Source organism: Streptopelia decaocto (genome assembly GCF_964273445.1).
Source record: "Streptopelia decaocto genome assembly, chromosome: 2".
In the NCBI taxonomy this organism is placed as follows: domain Eukaryota; kingdom Metazoa; phylum Chordata; class Aves; order Columbiformes; family Columbidae; genus Streptopelia; species Streptopelia decaocto.
Window position 1 is genome coordinate 78,998,694 of NC_138655.1, and position 13,238 is coordinate 79,011,931.

The window sequence follows — 13,238 nt, forward strand, 5'->3', positions numbered from 1 at the left end:
ATCACATGGAAAAGACAGCCAAAAATAAGGTAACCAAGGACATATTTGTGAATATGATGACAGCTACATGCTTCTTTTAGCAAAAGAAGCAAAGGTTTCCAAAGTCACTTGATCAAGAATAGCCTGAAATAAAGGCTATTCAGACCAAAACCTAATGTGGCACAGACAGGAAAGTGATGTCAGACATTTCTGCACCTTTCTTCCTCTTCTTTTCTCCTTTCCTCCTCCTGTCTCCGCTTCTCCTCTAGTCGCTCCTTGTAAACACGTCGAGCAAGCTGGCCTCGCCGCTGCTTCTGAAAGATTATGGCTGCTTTCTTCAGGCACAGGAACCTTTTCCTACCACTGAATGCTCTGTAGTTCTTCTGTATCACAACCACATAGTAGAGAACCTTTCTATATCGCTTCCTGGAAGAAGGAATAATAATAATAATAATAATAATAATAATAATAATAATAATAATAATAATAATAATAATAATAATAATAATAATAATAATAATAGGTAAATTTATAAGGAAACAAGGAACTAAGCAGCAGTGGCGAGCAGTCTTGCCATGGTGACCTGCAATAATGGTAGCAAAACAATTTATTATTTCTAGGTCTGTTCTCATTCCCACTCTCCTCCCTAGGAGAGGAAAGAGATTCTCTCATTTCTATGACAGTGCTGTCTGTGTCCTCATTAAGGAAATACACATTACTTGCTTTACATGTTCCTGTGACTCTGACAAGGAGATGCTAAAAGGACAGCTCTGTGTGTGTGCACACACGCAGAGCAAGAATTTAGAGACAGTCATCCCTCGTCTCTGAAAAGAAAGATCACGAACAGCAGAATAGCTCTGTCATTAAAAAAGGAATATAGTTTTTCAGTAACATACTGGTCAGGATATAAGGACAGGACTAATATACACATGAAGAGAAACTACCTCATTATGCAAACAAGTTTCTTTAAACTGTCCTCATCTGATTTGTAGGAAAAGCAGAGAAATAAGCAGATGGGATGAGCAATTCCACCTAATACATAATGCATGAAGCCAGGTAAACAAACGAAACATTCATCAGTTATCCAATGTCATGGTTCTTTAAGAACCAAACTGGTTAGTTTTATTTGTCTTCTCTTTTCTTACAAAGATAAAGCTGAATCTCAGCTGGTAACTTGGGGCAGCTCCACTAGGTGCCATCCAGCTGGAGATCCTACTATGGATCTAATGCCATGATTCAATTACATGGATGCTGGCTGACCTCCAAACTTCCACACTGTCCCATTGATTATATTAAAACAATTCAAACTCCATTTTGTTTTATTCACGGGTCTGGCAAAGATACCAGCTGGTATTTTCCAAAGCCACTTACAGGATTTGGATGCCTGGTCCCAAGGAAAAGTTAAGAATTGTGCTGGAAGGATTTAACTCCATGACACCCAACCCATTTATTCCAAAGCTTGATCACTAATATTCTCATCTAGTCACTTACCGGGCTGCATAACCTAAGATGTGTGCTCGGATAATCATTGCTGCCTTGGTGACTTCCACCTCTCGCTGTTTCTCCAACTTGTGTTCCAAGGACTCCCGGAGAAACACCTACAGAAGAAAACTTCTGGGTTAACAACTTGTGGGGAGCATCACAGATAAAGGACAGCCAAGGTGCTGCCAATGTGAGTCTGAGCAACAAGCCTCAGCTTTGAATTCAGAGACAAATACACCATTTCCTCAACAGAGAATAAAAACAACCCAAAACATATTCCTCTTAAAAGAAAATATCTGCAGGCGATCCTCTAACTTGGGGGTTCAGTGGGAAGAGCCTGATTACAGGAATGGAAATTCTAATTAGAAGCAGGGTTTTTCCAAAAGCAAGACGGTTACTAGATTCATTAAACTGGCTTTCCCACCAAAGAGTAAGACAAGACAAAAAATGTGTAGGACCTAGCATGAACTTGCTGATTTGAGAGGCTGAAATACGACCCAAATTACTTAGCAGCTGGAAACAGCCGGTTCAGTGACACTGGGACTATCTGGGATGAGACCAGGTTGCACACCACAATGTGGTGATTAAAAGTGCATGGATAGCGTAGGCTCTGCTGAGGGAGCAAAGACAAAGAGCAAAGACAGCAATGTTTCCTTGAAAAGTTTGGGTTTTTTCCCTGAAAAACAAACAAACAAACAAACAAACAAAAAAAAAACCACCCCAAACCAGACTTTTGGAGTGTAGAAAAAAGTTTTCCCTCTGTGTTTAGGGGAGAAAAAGCCCATCATCAAAGCCAAAGCAGCAGCACTCCTGAGGAGAGACACAGTTGTGAGTTTTGAATGTAGCTAGAAAGGGATTACATTTTACCATCAATTACTCAACACTGCGGAACATAAGAAAGCTCACAGAAAGTCCCACAGTTCTGGTATCTGAGCTGCACTGGGCAACTCTTTCTAATTCTTTCACTTAGTGGGCAATCTATTCGCTCTACACGCACAGGCTTTAAAAACACAACAAAATTCTGCTTCAGAAAGGCATCCAGCTACTTCCTGAAGAAAAATGGACATTAAGCACACGTTAAGCTCAGGCTAATGCCTTTTCCTGAGCAGGTGCATTGCAGCTTGAGATGTGAAAGACAAGAAGAATTCACACTGAAGCTAAATCATTGCAATGTTGTTATCGCCCCTTTTAAATAACACGGGCAGGACGGTGCCCCATCCCATGTTCAGCTTGAAACCAATGTCCTCTTGTTCTCTTCTACAATGAGCTGTTTATTAAGACTCTTATAAATGTGCGGGCAGCTCCTGGGGGGGTGAGCCCCGGCCCTATTAAGATGCCACAGCACTGTCTGGGGTCTGTGCATAAACACTGTTAATATTCTGCATCTGAAAGTATAATGCAAAGCACTGATCATTATCACTGTATTATTTGTAAGTCAGTGTCTGAAAACAGGGGATGAAAGATGACTTCAATTGCCATCAGAATATTTCAGATGCTATCTTTTACAATGACTGTAAAATAATGAATTTAACTTTCCCAGTAGCATCTCCCATACTCCTTAAGCATGCAGAGGAATGGAGGAAAACGTTCAAAACTATGCAGTTGTGGGGTGAAGAGGATAAGGATGAAGGTCGTTTCACACAGAAATCAATCAGATTTTACAAAATATTTTTGCTACCTTATGGTAATGAGAGAGTTTTTTCACAGATCTAACATTTGACAGAAAAACTGCACATGTAGCACATAATTCAGCAAACTTTCCTTTAGGATCTGTTTTTCATTCTCTCTCCACTACAGAAGCCCTGGGAGCACCAACTAGAGTTACCCAGAAAAAAACAGAGGAGAAAGCCATCTGCAGAAGCCTGGGGGCTGATCCTTGGCAGTGATGGCCTCATGTTTGCAATCCACTCTCTGGTCCTTTGCACCAGGTGTTTTTAACATTTAGGAAACCTCAGATCCTGCAATGGGGATTCTTTTCCTGGGTACACAATACTTTCACATAATTCGTTAAATCTAAGAGCACAAATTCGCAAGGAGGGAAGCTCTGCACACAGCTGTTGTCCAAAATCAAACTGGCAAAATGAGCATGCAAAAACACCTGGATTGTTTTATTTCTCAAAGTTCCATTATTTTAATTAAAATACTTTGATTTTTTTTTTTTAAGACAAGAAAGTTGTGGGCAATTTTAAGGCTGTCTGGTAGGACGCACATTGAGGTCTAATGTACCTCTGAAAAAGATCCTCAGAGTAGGACAGCAAACACACTTAGAGCTCAACTCTGCCACATGAACATTGGCTAAAATTCCTACTCCTGATTTCAGCCACTGAGTGGGTACCATGTAGGTGGGTTTTCTAGCGTGAGTGGAGCTCCCAGCAGAACAAAGTGTTATCTCACATGCTCAATACTTCTAAAAACAATAAAATCCAGCTACCATGGTTTAAGTTCTGATCCTCCCCAGCACTATTGCTTGTGAGCAGTGGTAGAAAATTCACATGAACTCTTTCTCCGTGAGTGAAATCCCCAGTCAGTGTCTGAGTGCCTTAGACAGCAAATTCCTCAGCACGACCATTAATTGTTGCTATAAGGGTTTCAAGAGCACCAACAGCCACGCACAACTTCCTTTAAGGCCAGAAGTAATTACCATTACAACTACATCTCTGCAGCTGTGCAGACTAAATCCTGTCCCCTCAGCTTCGTGTAAGCACCATCCCCACAATATGCACAGCCAGATTATTTTACCTTATTTTTTCCAAGCTGCCATTCAGTGCTTGTGTTGTCATACAGACGAAGCAGGACGGCACATTTCTCATTTAAATCTTCAGGCAGAGTTAAGTTTCTCATGAGAACTTTATACCTGGCAATCAAAGAATATTTATTACTTCATTTAAGACACAAGTTCTATTTTTGCCATATGATTTTTTTTTTTTGTCATTAGATTTTCACTTTATCCCTCAACATGGGAATGTTGATTTGGCACCCATGACACATCTGAAGTGCATAAGTCAGCGTGTTTACCTTTTATAAAAGTCTTGAAAGGGCCTGCGGACCGGGAAGCCAGCCCTCCGAATCCTGACTGTCTCCAGCATCCCAGAATAGCGCAGCTGGTTAAGCACCACTGTCTGATCAAACTGGTCTGGCATCTAAAATGAGCAGGTTCAAAACAAGGATTTTAATAGCAATGGTAAGAGATGTCAGGGGAAGTAAAAAAGGGCAAATTTATGAATCTGCAACGCACAACTGCAAGCAACTGGCTACACAATGTCTTAAAGGACATCAGCAGTTCAGAACACATAAAAATATATCTACAGGATGGAAACAAAGGGGTAACTACACCCTATAATTTCCATAAACACAACGTTTACAGCCATTTAGTCCGATCAGCGCTCTCTTTCCATTTCTCGTATATTCGCAGGCCATTGCTGTGCAGGAAGAAATGACAGAAAGCAGCACAGGCAGCCAACAGCTCAACAGCTACAAACTTGGCTATTTTGTTTCTTTAGCGACTGAATTTACAGTCCCCATAGATAATCCCAAATATTGAAGATACACAAATAGAGTGGTGTGATACAGTTTTAGAAAACAAACAAACAAAAAAACCCACAAAACCCCGAAATCAGAAAGGCAGAAAACATTTAATTTTTAGTGTAGTGACAATTCATCTACTACGGACAGGGATGGAAGTTCATCAATGGAACCTCAAATCTTCAATGAGCTGTATTTCAAAGAGCTTCTGTTTGCTGTAGTTCTGAACAGCAGAAATATTTTCATCTGTGAACTCAACCCCCAAATTTCTGCTTCTCTGAAATAAGTTTCCCTTAGTTTGCATGCAGTTCTTTCGGCATCATTTTTCACTTAGAACACAGATAACCCTATCCACTCAGCCATGAAAACCTGTGAATACGGATGAGTGTGTTCCTTCCCCTGGGAGCATCAGGAATCCGCTCCTTCTATATCAGAACCCTTCGAGTCACCCGTGCTCCCCCCACGCTTTGAGGTAAACCAGCCACAGCCACACAAAGCTACGCAAGATGGTTGATAGAGAAGGTGCAGATGCCCCATCCCTGGAAACATTCAAGATGGTGCTAATCACTACACTGCAAAATGCCAGCAAACCTGATACCAAAATAACCCCACATGTAAATATACCACTTAATTCTTCAGCCCAAGAATTCACTTTAACCCACCAGCTGAGTGTCCTGCACAGTCATTTGCACAGCTGAGGTACAGTGCTTACTATTCTGCAAGAAGTTCAGAAGGTGGGATCTTGTAGATAGAGTCAATGGTTTATATAAAGACCTGAAGATCTTCAGCTGGTAGAAATGACAGTAAGATCAAGCCCTGAGCAACCGTAAATCAGAGGAAATGTTGGTATTTATTAACAGGCTTTAATCATGCCCCATGTTCAACTTTGCAAATAAATGACTTCTCAAAAGTCATTTCAGGAAAGCACAGACTCAGAAGTCAATTAAAGATATCTAGCTTAACTTTTCCACCAGCACCTTTATGCTTAGAACAAAACACTGTGTGCCAGTGATAACTCAGACTTGTTAATAAGGTAGCTTCAAGAATATTGATAGATTAGCTTCTATCTCCCTCCTTTAAAAGGCAAAATGTCTAAACCAAAACGTTGCTATTCTTCCTTTAATTTCTTTTCTGAAGCAGAGGTGGGAGGCTCCTTTGTAGGTGCAACAGCCCTTCTGTGCTGAGCTGCTGCAGAGCCGTGCGGCCAAATGCTTCCCTGGCACTCACCCTTCGACAGCGAAACACCTTCCAACCCTTTCCTTTGGTATTGGGGCTAAAATTCATACAGGAAAACACCACAGCCCTCCCTCCTTCCATGGTCAATAGCACCGAACAAAAATGAGAACAACTCGTGTTTTAAAAAGTGGCTGGACGGGGGCTATGGAGAAATTCAGCCACCGCCAGCAGCTGCTTTGCCTTCCCTCGCAATGGGGGCTTTGTGTCCCAGGGAGGCTTGGGAGCGACATCCACTCTGTGCCACCCCACACGCTGTTGCATTAATGGCTCTGTTACAAATACGACTTAACACTTAATTTCCATACCTGCATGTATAAAAAACCTAATGTTCTAAAGGGGGGAAAAATGCCTTTGCGAATGATGCAAACTCCCTCTTTTTCTCAGCGATGCGTTGCATTTGGATTTTGCCGCCACTACTAAAACACACCACAAGCAAAATCTTTGTGTTTTACTGAACACACAGCACAAATGCCTAATACAAAGGTATTGATACTGTCATGACTGGTATTGTCAACTGCATTTTCCATAAGTGCCCACCCTATGGCAGTGTTAGGGGACCCACAAAGCTGCCTGTTGAATCTCCAGAAAGGGAGGGAACGAACACAGATGCACACACAAATCCCTAGGAAAAACATATTCACTTTTTGCCTCGTGTAACGCAAGGCTGATGTGTGCTGCAAGCAGACGCCAGTCAATACATCTTTAATGCTACACCTGTTTTTAGTCCTTTTACCCGTCCCATACTCACTGGTTCAAAAGGTGACGTTGTTTGCAAGATTTGCAAACAAACTATTTTCGGTGCACTGAGGTGGGGAGGCAGACACATGGATGGGAGTGGGGACACAACAAAGCCAAGCAAAATTTGGACATCTCTCTCACAAGGCAGCCTCTCAGTTTGCAAGGGAGCACCTCCTGCTTTGAGAGCCAGATGGTTGCTGCACCCCCTAATCCTTTTATTGCCAGCCCCAGGCACTTAAAAAGTCAAAAGTCAGCCAAGCGGCTGGTGTGAAAGCTCATGTTACTTTTTAAAAAAACTTTCTCTTCCCATCTCTGTTTTGAGTTGCAGAAAAAGAAGCAACATTTTCATGACCTTCTTCCAGCAACTACAGAAGTTAGAAACAGCCCTTCTCTGTCATCAGAAGCTGGGATTGTCACCCAGTCACCCAGCTTCAAAAGCCTGTATTTATAAAAAAGCATGAAACACTGGAAGAGATGTTAACATGGTATCACAGCAGGGCAACATACAGACCATCACAATTTTAATTACATAAGCATACTCCTTCACTTTACCTTACTACTTATTTTTAATTACTCACAGACACATGAGGCTATTAAATTGGAGGGTCAAACCCTGCCCTGACATATCACGGGAATTACATCTGCATTAAGTCTGGTTGCTTGGGGTAAACTGGGGGTGGTGGTAAGAGATGTGCTGGACTCCTATTTCACACTTTGAATACCGAATGCCTAAAGAGATTCCCCATCACCTGGGGGGTTTTGACTGGGCCATCACAGCGACTCTCCATTCCTCATCCGTGACGAGAGCTGCAGCCAGTCAGAGAGGCAGCCCAAATCTGAAATGCTAAAATGCATCCATGGTTTCCCATGTCTAATGGAAACACCCAGAAGAAGTAACCCACGCAGTCCTGTTCTTAACACGACAGCATCCAGCATATCCACCTTATGACTTGGTGATACATTGCATCTCAGGCAGTTTTACTCTGGGGATGAAGAGGATTCCAGCCTCAGTTGTACAAACACTTGCAGACATGGATAACCTTAACTTCCAGCCAGCAAGACTCCTCATACTTAAAAAATGAATTGCATGTACGTTTATTGAACTAGGGGGCAAGTACTGTATATACCCAAATGTTAAACTGCAGACACTTCTAAGACAGGGGATGATGACCATCTCCACTTGAATGATGCTCACTGCAGTACTAAGGAGTTAAACTCACAATAGCACAGAATCTCGATGCCAAGGGTTTCCTATGCAGCTGATGCTCAGTCTTTTCTCTTTAGTGGTGCTCCTTCACTGCCCATGGTAAGCAAGCGAACTTTCAGATTTATACCAAAGTAATGTGGGACAGGACTCACCTCTGGGGTCTGCTAAATTTCTACCAGTGTTGCTGGTAAAAAAGAAATGGACTACTTTCACAAATGAACACTTTGGAAGAAATCATATTCTGTAGGAAAATTTCAGACAGACAACAGAACCATAGTTGACTGCAAAACAATATGTCTTCTAAAGTAAAAATTTGAAGTAATTGCTAAAAGACTCCTGAAAAGTAAGATCAAATTTAAAGAGGAGGCAACAGAAGAACTGAACTGATAGCTTCCAAAATTGTCTGAGGGATATAGTCAACTTCAAATCGTCTCAGTTTTCAACAGATATTTCACGTTTATCAAGGAATGATAGCACTAAAGCACTCTTGACATGCAAAATCGCCAGACTGCAGCTAGACTCACATGGGTCACAGCCACATTGAGGCACTGAGCACCAACATGAAATTAGCAGCTACAAGTCAGGTCTGCTCTACTCGATAAAGCTGTTTTTTTTGTGGTGTGCTCTTTCGTAGCACAGCTTCTAATTTATCATTTCCTGAATCCAAAAGTCTCCACTGAATCTGCACCAGGCAGCACCGAAGCCAAGGCTCCAATGCGACTGGAGTCTTTGCTGGTGAGACTCTGGCTCCTTAAGCTGCTAAATGCTTGCTCTGATCTGCTGTGACCTTCATGAAAGGCAAAGCTTCAGCCTGAAATCACAATTAGAAGCAGCCACTAGGACAGACATCTAACATCTATGTGTAATTTTCATGATAAAATAGTTCCTTAGATTACAGCCTGACTGAGGCTCTCAAAAAAGACCCTTCCTTTTCCCTGGACAGCAGAAATCCTTCTTCCTCCCTGAACTACTAGCTGCCTCAGAAAAGTACAGGGACAATAATGACAGATTACAGCAGCCTCACGGATTTTATGTAGGCAGAAAGAACTTCACAGAGAGACTGGGGGGGGGGGGGGAACAAAACAAAACAAAAACTACACACACGCACACAACCCAAACAACAACAACGAAACCCCCAGTCCCTTCTTTCTAGATATAGTTGTGAGAACTCAAGTAGGACTATGGCAGCTTTGCTACTGTGTCTTAAAAGTGTTGATTTTCCTGGCTTAGAAAAGTGTTTTGTGGATGTGGAAAAGTGGATATAAAATTTTTTTATTTAAAAAGAAATAACTTTTCTCAATGTCTTAGCTTTTAAAATCCGCTGTTTTACTCCTAAAATGAAGTCTTCGCAATTTTACTCTGGAGAAAAGCTGCAGAAATTAAAGTAGGTCAGTCTTCCCCTGCTTTAGAGTGGGTTTTGAACTTTTTTCACATCCTAATGTGTACTTGTATTTCTTCAGAAACAGGGGGGCCAGATCTTTCTGAAACAGTCCCCATGGTCTTCTGATCTCAGTCACCAGCTCCACAAGTCAAAACCAATGCCAGGCTTTCCTCCCAGACAAATCTGAAAAGTGTGAGTAAATTAACTTCTAATATGTAATTTAGGTGAACTGATAGAAAATTTCCGTATGTGCAATGTTTGCCTTTTTTAAACCACATTACACTCAGCGATTCCTATCCAACCTTCCTACCGCAACAAACCAGTTCATCCCCTGCTCTTGTAGCCATCATCTCTTCAGTCGCTTGCACCGTAAAATTTGGTGGCATTGGCTCTTTCAACAGAATTTCAACCTCAGGATTGCTGCGCTTACAGCACAAGGAGCATCGGAATCTGTGTGTGTCCTTGCCCAAGGACCGGGAGCATCAGGTCCCACTGACCTGAGCGCACATGTATTTCAAGGAAAAACCATTTCCAGTCTTCTCCAGCATGCAGCTAGCTGTAACTGGAACAGGTTCAGGTCGAAACATTGAAAAGTTTGATGCCTGCTTTGTTTGTGAAGACATGCCCTTACTGTCCCAGAGTATTTGTGTCCACAGACAAATATCATAAAGAGTACAGGGGAATAAAACCAAATAATGTAGTACTTCTACTGTATGGCACTGGCAAGTTAAGGAATATTTGGATAAACCTGTAATAACAGTAAGTGTTTTGCATGTCTGAAGTTCTCCTGGCTTTTATCCACACAACCACCCCCAAAAACCATAAAAAGCCGTTAAAAATTACTAACACTGCTGGAGGTAACTTGCTAAAAAAAGAACATGGGTCCGCTGCAACACCACTTGTGCCTCAAAAAATTCTGCTGCAACCTCCAGGCCGGATTTCACTGCAAACTCAGCAATGATAAGCTGTCACTTTTATACAATCTCTACAGGTCTGAACGTGAAAGTACTGCATTTACCAGCAGCAAGCATTTACACAATTAGCTGCTCTTCTCTTCAACTCCTACTACTGCATCTGACCTGGGTGACTCATCTTCCAGCCCCGAGTGTTTCAGATAAGAGACAGACTTCAAAATTAGCCACTCTCATGCCGCAGGTGAGAGCTGCCCACGTTAAAATAATAGTGTATAGAAAGGAACACTGTAATTTTAGCATTCTTCCACTGTACCCAAACAGTCAAAGGAGGAGATTCAGTGCACGAATGTGAAAATGCTTTTGCTTTTATATTCAGCCTGTCACCCAGCTTACTTTACAAGCAAGGGCATCTCAAGGGTATTTTTAAGACAGCAGCCCAGTTAAGAGTTACGAAGGAGTACATTACCACACTGACCATTTGCACTAGTGTCTAAAGATTTCAGCTAAGTCAAGACATCACTGATTTAGGTCCATCTACAAAGATGCTATTTCAGGTCCTGTTTGTTTATATATAATGAAGATAAGAACTGGAATTAGCTTCACTGTTGGAGAAAAGATGCTCAAACGAATCTGAGAGGCTTGCTGCCATTTCACGCTTCCATTGACAACAATCAATGACAAACTCACAAACTTGGAGCTACTTAAAACTACTTTTTATTAGTCACTGTGCTCTTGCATTTCAGAGATATCTTCTTTTTGTTTGGTTTGTATGGACCAAATGCTACCCCTGAGTAAACACACAGCAGCCTCTTTGCAAAACTTTCTTTCTAAAGGTGTGCAGAATTCGTTCTAAAGGAAGACAGATTTTGTCCACCTCTCTTATATCAGCTCACTCCCTCAAAATGACAATGTAATTTCTTACACACTGGTTAAAAAATCACAGAATAGGAATGGATTTTTAGAGTCACAGGCTTAAACACCAGAGATATTTATGTTTTCTAAGTGCATGTTCAGAGTTATCTACATGATTGCCTAAGTTTCAGTGAGCCCTTGCTGCTTGAATACATTATTCAGAGAGGCCATTGAAATGCACAGAAAGTCTCAGGGGCTGTTTGTCCCAGAGCAGCAACTGCAGGACCAGCCAAGTGAGACAGACAATTAAGAGCATTTGGGAAAAGAGGGATTTAAGGTTTGAAGCCGCTCTGGCAGGGTCTCAGTGCACTGACAGAAGGTGCAACTCGCAGCACGGGGGCCCCAGCTGGAACTTTTCGTGGACCCTCCTTCTCCACCTGTGAGTGATCTGCTGCCGTTTCATCTGAGGTCATCCTCACTAAAGCCTCCAGTCCCTGCAGACTAAACCCCAATCTGGCCTCATTCTCCCCACATTGTGACCAGGCTTCTCCTGAAGAAAATCAATCAGGCTGCCTGGTAGCCCCAGACATACCATGAAGAAACATGCTGTGAGGTACTAATTACAAGGACAGCTGTCCTTCCTTACCCACCCATGTCACAACAGCCAGTGTTACCACTGTTCATTACAATGGTCAAGACAACCACTGCACACACGGCTTCGTGTCTGCTGAGGCTGCACACAAACCAACTGCATATGGTGAAATCCTTACCCTCCATGTCAGTGGTGACTCCAAATAACTTACACAGACTGAGACGCCAACCCTCTCTCTCCCTCTCTTTTTTTTTGTTTTAATAAATTTTTCCACCATACTTTTACTCCTCCATGACAGATCACCACATTTTCACAAATTCACGCCTTACAAGTTTCTTTGTTATTTGACAGTTTATCGTCAGGCTGGGCATATAAGTACATTTCTACACTTAAAAGCAGTACATCCTGTTTCAGGATGGTTCCTCTAACATGATTTCTTCAGATAATGGTGTCTACTATCAAGCATTTATTCCTAAAATATATGAAGCTTCATTAGGAAATAGATGATCAGGGTGAAAATGCTTAAGAGAACCTCTTACTAAGATGAATGTCATCTTGCATGGCCAAAGTCTGATGTAGCTGTACAACCTTTTCTGGTAACAATCCATGTAAGAATCCAGTCCTGTGTTCTTCTAATACCTAGCGTAGTGTTACTACAAGTAATCTCACACTTGAATACATGAAAACTTCCACGTAGCTAGTTCTCACTGAAGTGCTAACACAATATCACTTCAGCAGGACATCCTGAAATCATACTGCAGATAACTTTGATCCACATAATCCTAACTCTCCTTGCCTTCCCTGGGCGACAAGAGACTAAGCAACCTTTTTTCAGACTGCAGCTGCACGTGGGGTGGGAGAGAATACACGGATATTGCCTCCTCTCCCCTTTTGCAGGCAAGTAGAAATGAGGAGGTGGAAACAGCATGGAAGAACCTCACTTCCAGCCAGAAGAGCTTGTGATGCACAGGTGGGGAGAGCGAACATTGCACTCCACAAAGGGACAAGAGACATCAACTCATGAAGCACAAGGAGAGGAGAAGAGGAATCTAAACCCAAAACTCACAGTATTCTCTGTTTCAGTCCTGGGCACCCACCTGCCGCTTCTCTTGATCTAGTTACACTCTGTTCCTTTAGGACCGTGTGTCTGAATGCCATTAGTCTTGAGACTCTTCTGTTTTGGGGCATTGCTTTAAAGAGAATACTAAAAATTCTCTGTTGTTTCAGAAGCCAGTTTAAATCACTAAAAAGCATGAAAATCAGAGCCAAGACACATTCAAACCAGAAGGCACACCTTTTTTTTCACTGAGCGTATTCATTGGAAGAGCTTACCTA

The 13,238-nt window shown here is 42.0% G+C and overlaps 1 protein-coding gene across 1 annotated transcript in view; it reads right to left on the minus strand.

Annotated features, from left to right (window-relative positions):
- The window catches only part of MYO10 (myosin X), a 161,850-nt gene that overhangs the window by 27,566 nt on the left and 121,046 nt on the right, over positions 1–13,238 (minus strand). Inside the window, 4 exon segments of the mRNA XM_082047078.1 lie at positions 196–405; positions 1,471–1,577; positions 4,201–4,315; positions 4,477–4,601. Of these exon segments, the coding sequence (XP_081903204.1) occupies positions 196–405; positions 1,471–1,577; positions 4,201–4,315; positions 4,477–4,601 (557 nt within the window).